General features: G+C 42.5%; 1 protein-coding gene across 1 annotated transcript in view; it reads left to right on the top strand.

Moving 5' to 3' along the window:
- USP8 (ubiquitin specific peptidase 8) overlaps positions 1–19,605 on the top strand; it is a 68,940-nt gene extending 49,335 nt beyond the window's left edge. Inside the window, exons 11-20 of the mRNA XM_049781434.1 lie at positions 1,522–2,100; positions 6,226–6,312; positions 8,993–9,073; positions 9,463–9,725; positions 11,855–12,067; positions 14,098–14,308; positions 15,774–16,010; positions 17,284–17,426; positions 18,499–18,631; positions 18,718–19,605. Of these exons, the coding sequence (XP_049637391.1) occupies positions 1,522–2,100; positions 6,226–6,312; positions 8,993–9,073; positions 9,463–9,725; positions 11,855–12,067; positions 14,098–14,308; positions 15,774–16,010; positions 17,284–17,426; positions 18,499–18,631; positions 18,718–18,903 (2,133 nt within the window). The 3' untranslated portion in view covers positions 18,904–19,605. The remainder of the gene's footprint in view (positions 1–1,521; positions 2,101–6,225; positions 6,313–8,992; positions 9,074–9,462; positions 9,726–11,854; positions 12,068–14,097; positions 14,309–15,773; positions 16,011–17,283; positions 17,427–18,498; positions 18,632–18,717) is intronic.
- Positions 19,606–20,075: the final 470 nt, after the last annotated feature.

Raw genomic sequence — 20,075 nt, forward strand, 5'->3', positions numbered from 1 at the left:
CGGGCCCAACATTTTCTAACAAGATTTGTTTAGCATCCATTTAGGCATTTATTTCTCATATATTATAAACTTGAAGAGGGCTGTTTGAGGACTGCTTTTGGCTCTGCTCAGGGGCTGCTCCTTGCATTGCTTGGACAACTGTTTTGTGTTGGGGCATGAATCCTGCATGCAGACCATGTGCTCTAGCCATTGAGCATTTGCCTGGTCCAAAATTAATTGGAATAGAAAGTAAAGAGGGTTTTCATTTTGGGGGGCTGGAGGTATACCCAGTAGTGTTCATGCAGCAGAATGCAGGAGACCACATGTGGTCCTGGGAATGGAATCCAAGTTGGCTGTGTGTAAGGCAAGTGCTTTAACCCCAATGCAATCCTTCGGGTCCCTGGGGCTGTAAGTAAAAAAAAAAAAATGAATGGCCCTGGCAGAGGAAAAGTGTTGGGGTTTTTGTTTTTCCCATAATAAAAGTAAGGCAACATTTTTTTCTTTTAAAATAGTCTCATAAAATAGTCTTCTAATTTTTAATACTTCAGGTAAAATTTTAAGAGGAGTATTTGATAAAACTTCTGAAAATACATCATAAAGCAATTCTATATGAGGCTACCTTACTGTACTCATTTTCAGTGAGTGTGTATATATATATGATTTATCAGACACACTTTGAATATTTCTATATGAAAAGTATCGTGCATTTAAAAATATGATTTTTTGGGGGGGGTTGTTGTTTTTTGTTTTTGGGGCACACCCGGCAGCGCTCAGGGGTTACTCCTGGCTCTACACTCAGAAATTGTTCCTGGCAGGCTCAAGGCACCATATGGGATGCTGGGATTTGAACCACCGTCCTTCTGCATGCTACCTCCATGCTATCTCTATGGCCCTACAAATATGATTTTAAACTATGGATCATACAAACTTGTTTTTGTCTCACTGGGTTTGTGGTTATATGAAATACTGATGTAGGACATACTGAGTGGACATATATATGTATATATAATATATATTTATATATACAAATATATATTGTTTGTATATAGAAAATGGAGCTTATTTTAGGTATGCTTATTTTAGTGTAGATTTTTTGTTTTAGAATGAACTCTTCCTATAGGATATGTTAGAATGAACTAAAAGTTTGTTAAGAAGAGGAGGCTAAGGGCTGGAGAGATAGCATGGAGGTAAGGCGTTTGCCTTGCATCCAGAAGGACCATGGTTTGAATCCCGGCATCCTATGTGGTCCCCCGTGCCTGCCAGGGGTGATTCCTGAGCGTAGAGCCAGAAGTAACCCCTGAGCGATGCCAGGTGTGACCGAAAAACCAAAAATAAAAAGAGGAGAAGGCTAAGTATGAGTTGCATTTGACTTTCTATTCAAGTAGATGTGAAAAATCTTGACCTTAGTAACATTCACAGAAGTTGTAGCAGTTGTTTCCAGTGTGACAATTCTTTTTTATCATACTTTGATTTCAAGAATTGAAGTAGCAGTGTTTCTGGGTCTTGGCAGAAATGTATTTTGCTCTGTTTTTGTTGGTATAGATTGACCGTACAAAAAAACCGGCAGTCAGATTGCCTGAAGAGCAGAGAATACAATCTGAAATTACAGATTCTGAGCAGCAGTCTCCTCAGAATGGAAAAATTGTTCCTGATCGTTCCACAAAGCCAGTATTTATACCTCCAACTACCGTGTTAACAGATGAAGAAAAAGCTCTTATTCATGCAGAAACTGCTATGCTAATGGAGAAAAACAGACGAGAAAAAGAACTCCGAGAAAGGCTGCAAGAGGAACATAAAGAGAAATTTAGGAGGGAAGAACAACAAAACACCAGAGAAAAGCCAGAAATGGGAGGAAATGAAAGCACAGAGAAGCAACAAAAAGGAAAAGAAGAAATGGAGAAGAGAGAAAGTGAACAGGCTAAGAAAGAAGATAAAGAAATCTCAGCAAAGAGGGGCAGAGAGATAACAGGAGTCAAAAGACAAAATAAAAGTGAACATGAAACTACTGATGCCAAGAAATCTGTGGAAGACAGAGGGAAAGGAGTTTCAACCCCAGAACTGCAGAAAAAGTTGGCAGATGTGCCCCATGCCTCTGGGCCAGGAGATTCAAGTTCGGGCAAGGTACAGGCAGAAATTAACAATGAAAATTGCCGGTGGGGCCCAGAGTGATAGCACAGTAATAGGGTGTTTGCCTTGCAAGTGGCCAACCTGGATTCAATTCCTGGCATTCCATATGGTTCCTGAGCCTCCCAGGCCTCCCAGGAGTGTTTTCTGAGTGCACAACCAGGAGAATGAGAAAAAATATCGGCTCTGTGAAATAAGTTGTATGTAAAACGATAGCCCCAGTAGCACTCCATAACCAGGCAGGCATTTTTAGTCATTTTCTAGTGTACATGTATTTATATGGAGTCATCTAATTGGTTCACTTTCCCTGGTTGGAAATGGAATTAATTTCTCATCTATATGACATATGCCACACATTTTTAATAGTCTGCATAAATATATTTTGAGTGTTTATGTTTGATGTATAGTTGATGGAAAAATTAAGTACCAGTTAAATACTGATGATGGCCTTACTGCTGTTGCTTTTGGGATGGCCCACATTTATAGGTGCTCAGGGCTTACTTCTGGCTTTGCACTCAGATTTCACTCCTAGAGGGTTCAGGGATGCCAGGGATCAAACTCAGGTCGACCACATGCAAGGCAAGGTACCTGCTGTACTATTGCTCTGGCTCCCATTTTTCAGTTTGTTTTTTATTTTGGGGCCACACCTGACAATGCTCAGGAGTTACTCCTGGCTTTGCACTCAGGAATGACTCCTAGCAGACTCAGGACTAGATGGATTGACCAAGATTAAACCCAGGTCAACTGTGTGCAAGGCAAGTACCCTACCCACTCATGCCCTCTTCTTTTTTTTGTGCTCCAGTATTGTTGGGATTTTTTGTTTGTTTTTGGGCCAGACCTGGCGGTGCTCAGGGGTTATTCCTGGCTAACTGCTCAGAAATAGCTCCTGGCAGGCACGGGGTGGAGGGTAGGGGAACCATATGGGACACCGGGATTTGAACCAACCACGTTAGGTCTGGGATCGTCTACTTGCAAGGCAAACACCGCAGTGCTATCTCTCCAACCCCAGATTCCCACAATTTTGGGGAATATTTTGTGTGATTATACGTTTTCTTCCTTCCTTCCTTCCTTCCTTCCTTCCTTCCTTCCTTCCTTCCTTCCTTCCTTCCTTCCTTCCTTCCTTCCTTCCTTCCTTCCTTCCTTCCTTCCTTCCTTCCTTCCTTCCTTCCTTCCTTCCTTCCTTCCTTCCTTCCTTCCTTCTTTCGGGCCACACCCATCTGATGCTCAGGGGTTACTCCTGGCTAAGGATTCAGAAATTGCCCCTGGCTTGGGGGGACCATATGGGACGCCGGGGGATCGAACCACGGTCGCAATCTTTCCTGGGCTAGCGCTTGCAAGGCAGATACCTTACCTCAAGCGCCACCTCGCCGGCCTCTCTCTCTCTCTCTCTCTCTCTCTCTCTCTCTCTCTCTCTCTCTCTCTCTCTCTCTCTCTCTCTCTCTCTCTCTCTCTGTCTCTCTCTCTCTCTCTGTCTCTCTCTCTCTCTCTCTGTCTCTCTCTCTCTCTCTCTCTCTCTCTCTCGCTAGCGCTTGCAAGGCAGATACCTTACCTCAAGCGCCACCTCGCCGGCCTCTCTCTCTCTCTCTCTCTCTCTCTCTCTCTCTCTCTCTCTCTCTCTCTCTCTCTCTCTCCCTCTCCTCTCTCTCCCCTCTCTCCCCTCTCTCTCCTCTCTCTCCTCTCTCTCCTCTCTCTCCTCTCTCTCTCTCTCTCTCCTCTCTCTCTCTCTCTCTCCTCTCTCTCCTCTCTCTCTCTCTCTCTCTCTCTCTCTTCTGTGTTTTTGTTTTTTGGGCCACATCCGTTTGATGCTTAGCGGTTACTCCTGGCTAAGCACTCAGAAATTGCCCCTAGTTTGGGGGGACCATGTAGGACACCAGGGAATCGAACCGAGGTCCTTCCTTGGCTAGCGCTTGCAAGGCAGACAACTTACCTCTAGCGCCACCTCACTGGCTCCTGATTATACGTTTCTAACTTGTTATAGTACATTCTATCTGTTTACGAAGTTTCCTCTCATGTACTCTGGTGGCACCCAGTACCACGGAGTCCTTTTAGTGAAGTCTTCATGGTTTGGTTGGCCAACTGTGGCCTGCTGAGCACTGCTTGGGAGGCCTCGCGCCTCAAAAAATATTGTGGTGGTAGGTCTATCAATATGTTAATAGATTCACACTTTTTTTTTTTAATTTATTTTGGGGCATACCTGTTGATGCTCAGGTTACTCCTGGCTATGCGCTCAGAAATTGCTCCTGGAGTAACCCCTGAGCATCAGCAGGTGTGGCAGAAAAAAAAAAAAAAAAACAAAAAAACAAAAAAAGGGGGCCGGAGAGATAGCATGGAGGTAAGGAGGTTTGCCTTGCATGCAGAAGGACGGTGGTTCGAATCCCAGCATCCCATATGGTCCCCTGTGCCTGCCAGGGGCGATTTCTGAGCATAGAGCCAGGAGTAACCCCTGAGCGCTGCCAGTGTGACCCAAAAAACCAAACAACAAAAAAAATTGCTCCTGGCTTGGGGGACCATATGGGATGCCGGGAATTGAACCTCAGTTCGTCCTTTGTCAGCCACATGCAAGGCAAACATCCTACTGCTGTGCTATCGCTCTGGCTCCTAGAATTGCACTTTTTAATGTTATTACATAAAGTTCTAGATTCTTTTTTTGAGTAGTTATGATGAGGTGCAAGGGCTAGAATTCATGACCTTATACATGTGCAGCATGCACTGTACCACAGAACTACATCTATACCCCAGATAATGTCTTGATTTGCTTTAACATTTTTTTTTAACTTTTTTTTAAACTTGATAGATTGATTTTGCCACAGCCAGTGGCACTCGGGTTACTCCTGGCTCTGCATTCAGTGACCATATATGGGGTGCCAGGAATCAAACCGGGTCCCTCCCAGGTCAGCTGTATGCAAGGCAAATGCCCTCTACTTTTTCTGTTTTTAGAATTTACTCTTTCACTGTAACCAGAGCCATTCTTCTTTCTTTTTTCTTTTATTTCTTTATTTTTGTTTTATGGGCCATACTTGGCAGTGCTCAGGGTTTACTCCTGGCTCTGCATTCCAGAATCATTTCTGGCAGGCATGGGGAACCATATTGGATGTCTGGGAACCATATTGGATGTCTGGGATCAAACCCTGTTCCCCTGCTTGTAGGCAAACACCCTACTTGCTGTACTATCGCTTTTTTTTTTTTTTTTTTTTCAGTCTCATTCTTACCCATAAAAGGATGTTCAAAAGACTATGGAAGGGGCCGGAGAGATAGCATGGAGGTAAGGCGTTTGCCTTTCATGCAGGAGGTCATCGGTTCGAATCCCGGCGCCCCATATGGTCCCCTGTGCCTGCCAGGAGCAATTTCTGAGCCTGGAGCCAGGAATAACCCCTGAGCACTGCCAGGTGTGACCCAAAAACCAAAAAAAAAAAAAAAAAAAAGACTATGGAAAAAAACATACTAATGATCAGCTTTTTTTGTTTTGGTGTTTTGTTTTTTTTTTCGGGGGCCACACCAGGTGCCACTCAGGGTGTTACTGCTGGCTCTGCGTTCAGAAGCTGCTCCTGGCAGGCTCAGGGGACCATATGGGATACAGAGGATCAAACCCAGGCCTGTCCCAGGTTGGCTGAGTGCAAGGCAAAAATGCCTTACTGCTGTGCTATCACTCTGGCCCCTAGTGATCAACTTCTTTTACTTGACTATATTATGTTTTATAACTTGTGATCTGTTTTTTGTTTTTTATTTTTACACTAATTCATCAAAAAAATTTGTTTTTTGGGGGCCCCCATTTGACAGTGCTTAGAGGTCACTCTCGCTCTGTGCTCAGGATTTATTTCTGGAGGGCTCAGGACCACGTAGGGAGCTGGGGATTGAACCTGTGCAGGCAAGTGCCCTACCACTGTACTATTTCTCCAGTCCCTTAAAATATCTTTATCTGTTTTGTTAGGAAATGCCACATGGTCTCCCAACTAGTCACCTTTAATGAACAGTATTGGTTTGTCAATAAAATAGACTTTCCGTTGCTTCATTTTTTTTTACACTTTCAGTCTGATCGTTATAACTGTATTAGCCTGTGTTAGTAAATTTTTATTGAGAGAAGTTGCGTTTTCTTACACTTCTGACATTTTAACAATTTTACAGTCTGTTAAGATTAAAGGACAGCCAGAAAGTGGAATTTTGAAGACTGGAACTTTGAGAGAAAATACTGAGGACACTGAAAGAAATAAAGTAAGTTATCAAGTAGGCTGAGAAAACATGGTTATAATATATAATTATTACAGCATTGGGTTATCTTTTTTTGGGGGGTACACCCATTTGTCACTCAGCGATTACTCCTGGCTATTTGCTCAGAAATCACTCCTGGCTTTGGGGGACCATATGGGACGCTGGGGGATTAAACCCGGTCCATCCTAGGCTAGCGCTTGCAAGGCAGACACCTTACCTCTAGCGCCACCGCTCAGGCCCCCCAGTTTATCACTTGTTTGTTTGTTTGTTTGTTTGTTTTGGCCACACCCGGTGACGCTCAGGGGTTACTTCTGGCTATGTGCTCAGAAGTCGCTCCTGGCTTGGGGGACCATATGGGACGCCGGGGGATCGAACCACAGTTCGTCTTAGGCTAGCGCTGGTAAGGCAGACACCTTACCTCTAGCGCCACCGCACCGGGACCCCAGTTTATCTTTTTTTGTGGGACTGTGCGAATGAATCAATGCTACAATGTGTGAGTCCCTGGACTTGATTCTTGGCACCATGAAAAAAATTATTTTTACCCTCAGAGTATCTTTTTCACTTGTTTTTTCAACATTAGTTTTCAGGGCCCTTTATTTAAGTTAACACGCTAGAGAGTTCTGCACAAACAGGTGGATCATCTGGACTACAGTTTCTTTATGCCTCAGAACTTGGGGAGTACATCAGAAGTTATATAGGTAATAGACCCAAAGAGAGAAGCCAGAGGGCAGGTGTCAGTCACCCTTGGAGACATTTTCTTCCTGGTAGCTTTGAATAAACCCTGTTCATGGCTTTACTGCCTATTTGCATTTTGATGTCGATATGTTTAGATGGACTCATTTATATAATCTATTATTTAAAGCATATTCTTTTTTTTTTTTTTTTTTTTTTTTTTGGTTTTTGGGCCACACCCGGAGGTGCTCAGGGGTTACTCCTGGCTGTCTGATCAGCAATAGCTCCTGGCAGGCACGGGGGACCATATGGGACACCAGGATTTGAACCAACCACCTTTGGTCCTGGATCGGCTGCTTGCAAGGCAAACGCCGCTGTGCTATCTCTCTGGGCCCTAAAGCATATTCTATTCATTTTATGAAAGTAAAACTCTAAAATCTTACCTAAAAATGTTACTTGGTTTGGATTTTTTTTCTCTTTTGTTTGTTGGTTTGGGAGCCACATCCGAGCATTGCTCAAGCTTACTCCTCCTAGAGATACTTGGGGGGTCATACATACCTTGAGCCAAGTCAGCTGCCTACGAAGCAAGCACCTTATACTCTGTATTATCTCACCAGCCTCAGGAATTCTACTTCTGCATATTATACAAATATTTGAAAGCAAGATCTTGAAGAAACATTGCAAACCTACTTCCCATTTTTTGGGGAGGCAGGTAGGGCATATATGCGGTGATGCTCAGGGGTTCTTCCTGGCTCTGCACTCAAGAATTATTCTTGAGGGCCCGGAGAGATAGCACAGCGGCGTTTGCCTTGCAAGCAGCCGATCCAGGACCTAAGGCGGTTGGTTCGAATCCCGGTGTCCCATATGGTCCCCCGTGCCTGCCAGGAGCTATTTCTGAGCAGACAGCCAGGAGTAACCCCTGAGCACCGCCGGGTGTGACCCAAAAACCAAAAAAAAAAAAAAAAAAAAAAAAAAAAAGAATTATTCTTGAGCTCAGGAATGGCAATCATGGGATTCCAGGGATTGAGTCTGGGTTTGTTGCATGCAAGGCAAGTGTCTTACCTGCTGTACTGTTACTTTGGCCCCTGCAAGCCTACTTTCATAGAATTATTAATTACACCCAAAGATGACAGTGGCATTCTTAGTCTGATGATGAATAAATAGAAGTGTGGTATATAACATGCTATAGACAATTGCCCAGCCTTTAATCAAAAGGATATTGGGGTGTTAAAAGGTAATACAGCAGGTAGGGCACTTTCCTTACATGCAGCTGATTCAGGTTTGATTTCCAGCACCATAAATATTCATTCTTGAAGGACCTTATCACTCTGGGTGCAGCTTTAGAGACCTGTGCACCAAAATGATAGGGCCTACATTACTGAACCTAGTACCCCTGGGAGACTACTCAAATAACCTGCTGTAAAAGTAGTTGTGTTTCAGGGCTGGAGTGATTAGTATGCAGCTAACCTGTGATAGACCCAGGTTCAATTCCTGGCATCCCAAATGGTCCCCTGAGCCTGACAGGAGCAAGTTCTGAACACAGAGCCGGGAGTAACTTCTCAGCACTGCCGGTGTGGCCCAAAAACCAAAAAAAAAAAAAAAAAAAAAAAATCGTTACATATAAAGTATACGCTCATTCTTCTTTTTGCTATGATAATTTTGGCCTCAAAAAAAAAAAAAAAACTAGGGATTGGCATGGTGGCACTAGAGGTAAGGTGTCTGCCTTGCAAGCGCTAGCTGAGGAAGGACCGCAGTTAGATCCCCTGGCATCCCATAGGTCCCCCCAAGCCCAGGGCAATTTCTAGAGCACTTAGCCAGGAGTAACCCCTGAGCATCAAATGGGTGTGGCCCAAAAAACAAAAACAAATAAAAAACCCTAACTTAAATCTTTGAACTTGTTTTTATAAAATATTAAAGGGGATCACTATGGGAGACTGGGGGAGGCTAAAGCAGCCTACATTTGTATGTGATGAAATTTTTTTAACTTTTTCTTTTTTTGGCTTTAAATTAGGCTCAGCGAGAACCTTTGACAAGAGCACGGAGTGAAGAAATGGGGAGGATTGTACCAGGACTGCCTTCAGGCTGGGCCAAGGTAATTGCAACTTTTCATAAAAGTAACTTCTGTGTTTGTTTTTAACATTATTTTATCTCCTATAATGCAGTCTTTTCTCTGTTCTTCTTTATTGAGGACAGTTTATTCTCTAATTATAGTAGACTTAGATTTCTCAACATCCAACCTAGCAAGTTGGCTATAAAGTAGCAGCAGTCTTGTAATTCAGAAATATAGTCATTACTTAAAAGCCTCCATTTCTCTGTTTTATTACTGAAGTTTAAATTACCACTCTTTTATCCAAAATAATTGAAAAGTTTAGCATTGGGATATTTGTATGTGTTTGTGTTAAATATATTTTGACCAACATTTTTTCCGTGTGTGCATGTGTTCATGTTCAATATGTTTTGACCATTTTTTTTTCTTCTAAGTTTCTGGACCCAGTCACTGGAACTTTTCGTTATTATCATTCACCCACCAATACTGTTCATATGTATCCACCGGAAATGGCGCCTCCTGTTGCACCTCCTTCCACCACCCCAACTCATAAAACCAAGCCACAGATTCCTGCTGAGCGGGATAGGGAACCCTCTAAGCTGAAGCGTTCCTACTCCTCCCCAGATATAACACAAGCTATTCAAGAGGAAGAGAAAAGGAAACCAACAGTAACTCCAACAGTTAATCGGGATAACAAGTAAGTTTATTCTAACTCCTAGAACAAGACTAGTGCCGTTGTTAGTAAGTTTCTACACTAAACTTAATAGCTTATGGTTGAGTCTGAAATTTCTATTATTAGCCAAACCAGCCATGGAAGTTTCCCCACAAAGGAAGAAATAGTTAAGGTGTCCTTGACTAGGAAGCCTGTGTTTGATTTCCAGCATCAGATAATCTCTAGGGCACCACAGGTATTTTTCCAAAACAAAAAACAAAAGTACTACTAAACTTATAAAATTGTGCAGACAGGACTGAGAGAGCTCAACAGGCTGAGCTTGTGCTTTGCATTCAGGCAGCCTGGATTTAATCCCTGACAACTGCCAGTTCTGACCACTGCCAAGAGAATCTCAAGCACAGACCCAGGAGCTGAGCCTTGCTCCTGCCCCAAATTGCATGTACATTGTTATAGCTTAAGGCATCATGCCATAGATTACCTAGAAATGTTTTCAATACTTTTGCGGTTCTTCCGAAAACCATAGTTTCTAAGATTTTTAAAAGTTATTATTTAATTTTTTTGGTTTCTGGGCCACACCGGTGGCACTCAAGGGTTACTCCCAGCTCTGCTCTCAGAAATCACTCCTGGCATGCTTGGGGGGCCATATGGGATGCCAGGGATCAAGCCTGGGTTGGCTATGTGCAAAGCAAACACCCTACCTGATATGCTATCACTCCAGCCCCTTTATTTTTTCTTGTAGCAGACCTCAAGATCCATATAAAAATATAACCTTAACCATTAATGTGGAAGCCGGCTGCTTGTAGGTCTTTTTCTATTCTTTTTCCATCAATGAATTTCTGGTATTAGGCTATAAACAAGTAATAATCAGTTTTTTTCATAACTTTTTTTTTTCCTGTCTGTATGTGAAGGTGTAAGGTATTTGGGTTACATCCAGTTGTGCTCAGGGTTTACTCTGGGCTTTGTGCCAGGGGGACCTTATATAGTGCTGGGGATTGGACTAGAAAGTTGGCCTTATGTAACGGAAATACATTTTTATGGCCCCTACTTGCCACTTACAATTTTTGCTTTTTCAGATAGGTAAAAGGAAAACATATAGAAGTATAAAATATAGTCTCTGAACTGCTAAGGAATCTGTTTAATCTGCTAAGGAATTTGTTTAGTCACCTCTTTTGTAATATATGCCTCCTCCAAAATAAGTATTTTTTTTTTCCTCCAGAAACTTACAGGTGGGAAATGATAGGTAAAAACTAGTTTCCTTCCCATATGGTCCCCCGAACCTGTCAGGAGCAATTTCTGAGCATTGAGCCAGGAGTAACCCCTGAGAGCTGCCAGTGTGACCCAAAAAATGAAAAACAAAAAACAAAGAACAAAAGCTAGTTTCCTGCAGCCAGAGTCATAGCACAATAGTAGGGTGTTTGCCTTGTGAACAGCAAGAACGACCCAGGACGGACCCGGATTCGATCCCTGACATCCCTTATGGTCCCCTGAGCCTGCCAGGAGTGATTTTTGATCACAGAGCCAGGAGTAACCCCGGAGTGCCGCCGGGTGTGACCCAAAAAAAAAACCAAACCAAAAAAAAATAAATAAATAAAAGCTGCCATATATGTAATATTACTCTAGATTTGGGTTAATCATACCCAAATGACCTCTGCCTTCCATCTCCCCTCAATCATGTATCTTTCTTTTGTTTGTGTTTGGGATTCTTGTTGAGTGTGGTCATTTGGGAATTACCATGCTTCCTTGATACTGTTAGATACAATGGTTTGTCTTACATAAAGAAGTTAGAGGGGGCCGGAGAGATAGCATGGAGGGTAAGGCATTTGCCTTTCATGCAGAAGGTCATCGGTTTGAATCCCGGCGTCCCATATGGTCCCCCGAGCCTGCCAGGAGCGATTTCTGAGCATGAAGCCAGGAGTAACCCCTGGGTGCTGCCGGGTGTGACCAAAAAAAAAAAAAAAGAAGAAGTTAGAGGTGCTTGTTTGATGGGACAGTCACCTCTAAGCTACCTCAGTACTTTAAAACAGACTCAGCACCTCATGAACAACTGTTGAACAGACTAAGGTACATATGGTGGAACTCACTGCCATTTAGTCTACACCTTTCATTTTAGGTCTTCTACATTTAAAGACACATAAATGTTTTCTTTTCTTCAGGCCAACATGTCACCCTAAAGCAGAGATTACAAGGCTGTGGAGTAACCAGATTCGAAATCTCAGTCCTGTTTTTGGAGGAACTGGGCCAGCTCTCACTGGACTTCGTAATTTAGGGAATACTTGTTATATGAACTCAATATTACAGTGTCTGTGTAATGCTCCATGTTTGGCTGATTATTTCAACCGTAACAATTACCAGGATGATATTAACAGGTAAGGGAATTACATTTTTCACTCTAATATTAAAGGGACATGCTTATTACTCAGCTTTAAACAGTTCAAATTAGAAAAAGTGGAAAGGGGTCGGAGAGATAGCGTGGAGGTATTTGCCTTGCATGCAGAGTACGGTGGTTCGAATCCCTGCATCCCATATGGTCCCCCGAGCCTGCCAGGAGCTACTTCTGAGCATAGAGCCAGGAGTAACCCCTGGGTGCTGCTGGGTGTGACCCCCCCCAAAAAAAATAGAGGAAATGTTTTTAATTTAAAAAATGTAGAGAGGGGCTGGAGAGATAGCATGGAGGTAAGGTGTTTGCCTTTCATGCAGAAGGTCATTGGTTCGAATCCCGGCATCCTATATAGTTCCCTGAACCTGCCAGGGGCAATTTCTGAGCATGGAGCCAGGAGTAACCCCTGAGCGCTGCCAGTTGTGACCCAAAAACAAACAAACAAAAAAAAATGTAGAAAAAAGCGGGGCCGGAGAGATAGCACAGCAGTAGGGTTTTTTGCCTTGCACACAGCTGATCCAGGACAGATTGTGGTTCAAATCCCATCATTCTCCATGCCTGCCAGGAGCGATTTCTGATCTCAGAGACAGGAGTAACCACTGAGCACCACCAGTGTGACCCAAACACCCTTCCTGACCCAAAAAAAAATGTAGAGAAAAGGGGCCGTAGGGACCAAGCAATAATGCAGTGGTAGGGCATTTGCCTTTCATATGGCTGATCCAGGACAGACCATGGTTTGATCCCCAGCATCTCATATGGTCCCACAGGCCAGGAGCAGTTTCTGAGCACAGAGTCAGGAGTAACTGAAAGTAAAGGAGCCAGGCAGATAGCATAGTGGTGGGATGTTTGCCTTGCTTATAGCCAAACCTGGTGAGACCCAGTTTGGCATCCATATGGTCCCCTACCCACCCTGCCAGGGCAATTTCTGAGTGCAGAGCCAGGAGTAACCCCTGAGCAATGCTGGCCCAAAAACCATTCAATTAATAAAGTTTAAAAAAAAGTGTAGAGAAAAGACTCCAATGGCTGTTGAAGCACAGATGGAAAAGGAGCAATATAACACAGCAGCCCTTGATATCATTAATTGGAGCTTGTAACTAAGGACAGGGTCAGGACTGTCAACCTCCAAAGCAGCAAATCAGATTCAGATAAGAATTTGGTAATAGGGGGCTGGAGAGATAGCACAGCATTGTTTGCCTTGCAAGCAGCCAATCCAGGACCTAAGATGGTTGGTTTGAATCCCGGCATCCCATATGGTCCCCGTGCCTGCCAGGAGCTATTTCTGAGCAGATAGCACACTGCCGGGTGTGGGGCCCCCCCCCAAAAAAAAAGGCCCCAACTTCTTTACATGACCGAAACCTAATTACAATCATATTTGTAATCAAGATGTTAAAATAAAGGGAAAAAAAAGAATTTGGTAATAGGAGGGGCCGGAGAGATATCATGGAGGTAATGCGTTTGCCTTGCATGGAGAAGGACAGTGGTTCGAATCCTGGCATCTCATGGTCTCCCGAGCCTGCCAGGAGCAATTTCTGAGCGTAAAGCCAGGAGTAACCCCTGAGCACTGCCAGGTGTGACCCCAAAACAAAAATAAATAAATAATAATTTGGTAATAAACCTGTGAATAGATATATTCAAGAAGTACTATACTGGCTGGTCCGATGGCAGTGGTTTATCAGAACTTATTAACATTAGTATCACAAAAGTTGGTATATAACCCCTCCCCACTTCTCAATTTGACTGGCTTTAAAAAAACAATGAAGCACTGGGCCCGGAGAGATAGCACAGCGGTGTTTGCCTTACAAGCAGTCAATCCAGGACCAAAGGTGATTGGTTCGAGTCCCGGTGTCCCATATGGTCCCCCGTGCCTGCCAGGAGCTTTTTCTGAGCAGACAGCCAGGAGTAACCCCTGAGCACCACTGGGTGTGACCCAAAAACTAAAAAAAAAAAAAAAAAAAAAAAAAAAAATGAAGTACTATACTTGCAATTTTTTTCTTTAATGCTTCAATTTTATTTGTCAAGGTCGAATCTGTTGGGGCATAAAGGTGAAGTGGCAGAAGAATTTGGCATAATTATGAAAGCCCTGTGGGCAGGACAGTACAGGTATATCAGCCCAAAAGACTTTAAAATAACTATTGGGAAGATTAATGACCAATTTGCAGGATACAGCCAGCAAGATTCACAAGAGCTGCTTCTATTTCTGATGGATGGTCTCCATGAAGATCTGAATAAAGTAAGAGGTTTGGTTTTACTTTTCTAAGTTAAGAAGACTCTGTGTGTGTGTGTGTGTGTGTGTGTGTGTGTGTGTGTGTGTGTGTGTGTGTGTGTGTGTGTGTGTGTGTGTGTGTAGCAATTTTTAGTTACTAGTTTATTCAAGTTAGTTACTAGTTTATTCTAGTCTGTTGACTGATGGTTGTATCTGTTAATAAGTATGAGAAGTTTATAAATGTTAAAAGTAGTTTGAAATACTATGTGTGACCTACACATGTGCAAGTAAAATCATAAACATGGTTTTAAAAGATTTACAACCTGAAAATAGTTCAGTGTTCATTAAGAATTATTCCACACAAATTATTTCTTTATCATTTTGTTTTTTGGATTTTTCGTGACACTCGGGTTACTCCTGGCTTGGGGGACCATATGGGATGCTGGGGATCAAACCACAGTTAGTCCTGGTTCATCCTAGGTCAGCCACATGCAAGGCAAACACCTTATCACTTCACCATCACTCTGGCCTCTGGCCTCTTAATGAGCATCTATTTGTATACTCGGGCTTCTCAAGCTGTCCTCTTTCAGATGCCTTATTTGTGTGTGCATGACAACAAAATAATGTCTGTTTAGATGTGGCACTAGTTCCCAGCTTAGTGTGGGATGTGTTCCCTTTTTAAAAATTAGATTTTGGGGCCAGAGAGATAGCATGGAGGTAAGGCATTTGCCTTACATGCAGAAGGATGGCAGTTCGAATCCTGGCATCCCATATGGTCCCCGTGCCTGCCAGGGGCGATTTCTGAACGTGGAGCCAGGAGTAATCCCTGAGTGCTCCCAGGTGTGACCCAAAAACCAAAAATATAAAATAAAATAAAAATTAAATTTTTGTTTGTTTTGTTTTTGGGTCATACCCATCAGCACTCAGGTTACTCTTGACAGGCTTCGGGGTTTGGGAGATTTTTATGGCGAGGCTCTCAGGTGGTGCTTGAGGGACCATATGCTGTAGAAGTTTAAACCAGGTCAGCTGTAGTGAAGCAAGCACTTTACCCTCAAACTATCTCTCTGGCCTTCGGCTACAATTTTTTTTTGAATGACTGTTTTTGGCAGGACTAGGGATTGAATTTAAATTTTATACAGGGGCTGGAGCGATAGCACAGTGGTGGGACAGACTTGGGTTCAATCCCCAGCATCCCATATGTTCCTCCACGCCTACCAAGAGCAATTTCTGAGCGCACCAGGAATAACCCCTGTAGCTGCCGGGTATGGCCTAATAATAATAATAATAATGATAATTTTATACAAGCAAGACCTCCACTTTATTGTGATTACATCCCCCGCAAACAATTCTTACTTAATGGGATCAGAACTTAGTTATGAGAACCAAAACTATTCTGTTCAGCAAAGTATATTTATTATAGTCTGCAGCTAGATGTTTATATGTTGACTTTTAATTATTATTATTTATTAATATAGCTTAATCTTTTTTCCAGGCAGATAATCGGAAGAGACATAAAGAAGAAAACAATGATCATCTCGATGACATGAAAGCTGCAGAGCATGCTTGGCAGAAACACAAACAGCTCAATGAGTCTATTATTGTGACACTTTTTCAGGGTCAGTTCAAATCCACAGTCCAGTGCCTCACCTGTCACAAAAAGTCTCGGACATTTGAGGCCTTCATGTATTTGTCTCTGCCACTAGCATCCACAAGTAAATGTACATTACAGGTAAGTTTGAGATTGTGGAGCTGATTTGGTATACTTAAAAATGTTTACGTACATTAGATGATTACTTTATCTGGCAATTTAAGAATTTTTGCCCCCTTATACATGACATGGGGAAAAATATAGATTCTGTTTTAAATAGGTCTAAATGTCCAAAAATATTTTCTTTCTTTTTTTTTTTGTTTTGTTTTGTTTTTGGGTCCCGGCGGTGCTCAGGGGTTACTCCTGGCTGTCTGCTCAGAAATAGCTCCTGGCAGGTATGGGGGACCATATGGGATGCCGGGATTTGAACCAACCACCGTTGGTCCTGGATCGGCTGCTTGCAAAGCAAACGCCGCTGTGCTATCTCTCCAGGCCCAATATTTTCCCTTTTAAAAAACAGTTTCATTAGGGGCCGGCGCGGTAGCGCTAGAGGTAAGGTGACTGCCTTGCCAGCGCTAGTCTAGGACGGACCGCGGTTGGATTCCCCCAGTGTCCCATATGGTCCCCCAAGCCAGGAGCAACTTCTAGCACATAGCCAGGAGTAACCTCTGAGCGTCACTGGGTGTGGCCCCCCCAAAAAAAAAGTCCCTTTAGATATTACTTCAGAGTTAATAAATAGGCCTTAACTGGGGGGGCCAGAGTGAGAGTTAAATTACTGTGCCGTGTGCACGGGGATCCACACAAATAAAGATGGGAAATGGAAAGAGGAGGAAAGGCAAGGATATGGTATAAAGGCTGGAATGTCAGATCCTCCATTTAGTCCCTGATACCAAGTACCCAAGTAGGGAGCCCAGGATTCTAGCCATTGCCCTGGCCCACTTTTTTTTTTTTTTTTTTTTTTGGTTTTTGGGCCACACCCGGCAGTGCTCAGGGGTTACTCCTGGCTGTCTGCTCAGCAATAGCTCCTGGCAGGCACGGGGGACCTTATGGGACACTGGGATTCGAACCAACCACCTTAGGTCCTGGATAGGCTGCTTGCAAGGCAAACACCGCTGTACTATCTCTCTGGGCCCTACCCTGGCCCACTGTTAACAAGAGCTTGTTCTTGATGGGAATATCAAATAATCTAATTCCTATACAGTACCACGTGGCCTCAGTAACTTGTAGATTCCTGCATTCATGTCTTCTTTTTTTTTCATTTACGGGTACAGATCAGGTGTCCTTGATGGTCATCGCCACAGCCTCTCCTGCCTTCCTAGGGCCTGTGGTTTGCTGTGTACAGTTACTGTTTTTTGCTCTAGATCACTGCTCTGCACTTAAATTTATGAGGGCCTGCTATTGTGTTTTCCTTCAGGATTGCCTTAGGTTATTTTCCAAAGAAGAAAAATTGACAGATAATAATAGGTTTTACTGCAGTCACTGCAGAGCTCGGCGAGATTCTCTAAAGAAGATAGAAATTTGGAAGTTACCGCTTGTGCTTCTGGTGCATCTGAAACGGTAAAGGGGATGAACTTTCCTACTTGCTTAACAGTTTCCTGGAAGAAATCCTAAGTCTTATAATCATTGTTGTCTTAAACTTCTGAGAATATTGGGTCGACCATGTGCAAGGCAAGCCTATATAGTACAGGGTTTAAGGAGGCAGAGAAGGACGTGATCCGCAAAATAAAAGAAAAACGTTAAGAGACTAGGATTTGGCTCATCTTGTAGAGCCTGTGCTCAATTTCTAAAAGTTTATTCACACGCCCAAGTGCATGTACAAGTTACAGGGAATAACCATGGAGTATTGCCAGGAGTAGCCCAATCAGAAATGTTGGCATTTTACAATGGGAGTTGGTTTTTGTTTTTGGTTTTGGTTTTTCAGGCCATACCCATTTGATACTCAGGGGATACTCCTGGCTAATGCTCAGAAATTGCCCCTTACTTGGGGGGACCATATGGGACGCCAGGGGATCGAACCGCGGTCCTTCCTTGGTTAGTGCTTGCAAGCCAGACATCTTACCTCTAGCGTCACCTCGCTGGCCCCACAATCAGAGTTTTGTTACAAGTTTTTCCAGTGAAAAGTCTAGATGAGGGGCAGTGTTCAGATATTTTAAATACAGATCCTAACATAATGGAATGCCATTTCTAATCTCTAGTCTACATGTCTTTAGTTTCATGCTCTCTTTTACCCTGAGTATTGTTTCGAAGGAGAGCAACTCTCAATGTTGCCTTTCTTGTGATTAGCAATGTAAAGGGGTAGGCTCTACAGCTGGCTGTGAGTCAAAGGACCAAAGAGTGGCCCCACAGCTGCCAACTAGGCCTTTGACATTGGGCAAGCCATTTACTCTGGGTGTGCAGCTCCTCATTTGTAGAGTAGAAGAGAAGCACAGTATTAGTGTATATTTGAAACAGATTGTGTTATCCTGGCAGAAGAGATAGTACATAGGTTCAGGCTCTTGAATTAGAGCCCACTGACCCCAGCTCAAATCCTTTTGCACCATAGGGTGTGACCCTAAAACACAGCATAGAATAAATGGGAATTTATTGCATTAACTTTGGCCTCAGTATAATTACTGTTTGACTTCTACAGTTTTTCCTACGATGGCAGATGGAAGCAAAAACTACAGACGTATGTGGACTTCCCCTTAGAAAATCTTGACTTGTCACAGTATGTTATTGGTCCAAAGAACAATTTGAAGAAATATAATTTATTTTCTGTTTCGGTAAGTATCTGATTGAACCAAATGTGTCAAAGCAAACCAAAAAAAGATAGATTCCATTTAAACTGATTTTGTCTCGCTTGGCACAGAATCACTATGGTGGGCTGGACGGAGGCCATTACACTGCCTATTGTAAAAATGCAGCAAGACAGCGCTGGTTCAAGTTTGATGATCACGAAGTTTCGGATATCTCTGTTTCTTCTGTGAAATCTTCAGCAGCTTATATCCTCTTTTATACTTCAGTGGGTCCACGAGCAGCTGACGTAGCTACATAAGTTGAAGTAGGTTATCAACTAGTCACCTTTTAAAGGCTGAGCTACGCAACTCTTGAAATGCTTGTAAAGAGCTTGGTAGCTCTAGCTGTTCTTTTAGAGGCACTGTTGGACAGTGGGAGCTATGTTATTATCACCATATATTTCAGGTCAGTGGTATTAGAAAAAACTGACATAACATTTAACAAGTATTGCAGTAAGCACTCCTTACAGGTACCATTTATTTAAAAAGAACTTTTTTAGTCTGCTCCAAAGTTAAAAATAATTAGCTAAGCATTATACTGGCCTCAAAACAAAACCGTTGATAACCTTTCTTTTCCTTTTCACTGTATGGCCTTTTCACTTTCTAAATCCCAGCTTGACCTCTGAATAATATTCTAGAATGATGTAAAGCAGATAGGAATGTATGTGTATATATTTATTGCACACTTGCACATCAAATCAATGTACATAGTATAATACATGGTCCTTTTGTGAAGCCTAGAACTCAGATGATTACATTTTTCTTTTTGGCCTATTCTGAGTAACAGCAGTGCTTTCTTAGGGAAATGACAGGGCAAAGCTATTTTTTTCTGTTAGCTTTGGGCTGTATTTGTGCACTAATTCTTTATTAAAAAATAAATGGAAACTTTTCTTTAATTTTTTAAAATAAGAATTCTCATTTATACCTACATTAAAATCTTAATGAGAAATAATTAAAAACCCTTTAAGTGTTCTGTCATTAATGTTACATTATCAGATAGGACAGTGTAGAACTCTAGTTTTTATACACCCACACACACTTTAAGGTACATTAACTTAAAATTTAGTTTATTTAGTTTAGTATATCAGGACTTTGTTTCATTCTTCCTTCACCTAGACCCCAGAAATGCAGATTCTCAGAGTTGGGAGTCAAAGTTAGAAGAAATATAACCCAGACTCGCTTTTATCAAGAATGAGGTTCAGATTGAGGACTAGAAGTCAGGCATGGCTGCATAATGTATTGGGTTTAAACCACGTCTAAACAAAGTGATGGAGTGAATAAAAGGGTAGGTGTTCGGAATGTACCGTTTCTCTCAGGAACTCAGTGGCTATAGGTAAATTCAGATAAAATATTACAAATAAGGTTCTAAAGGTGCTTTTGAAAGACCTCACTAACAATGCACTCTAAAGACATTAAGGAGAGTTTTATCTTA

The sequence above is a fragment of the Suncus etruscus genome, chromosome 10 (genome assembly GCF_024139225.1).
Source record: "Suncus etruscus isolate mSunEtr1 chromosome 10, mSunEtr1.pri.cur, whole genome shotgun sequence".
In the NCBI taxonomy this organism is placed as follows: domain Eukaryota; kingdom Metazoa; phylum Chordata; class Mammalia; order Eulipotyphla; family Soricidae; genus Suncus; species Suncus etruscus.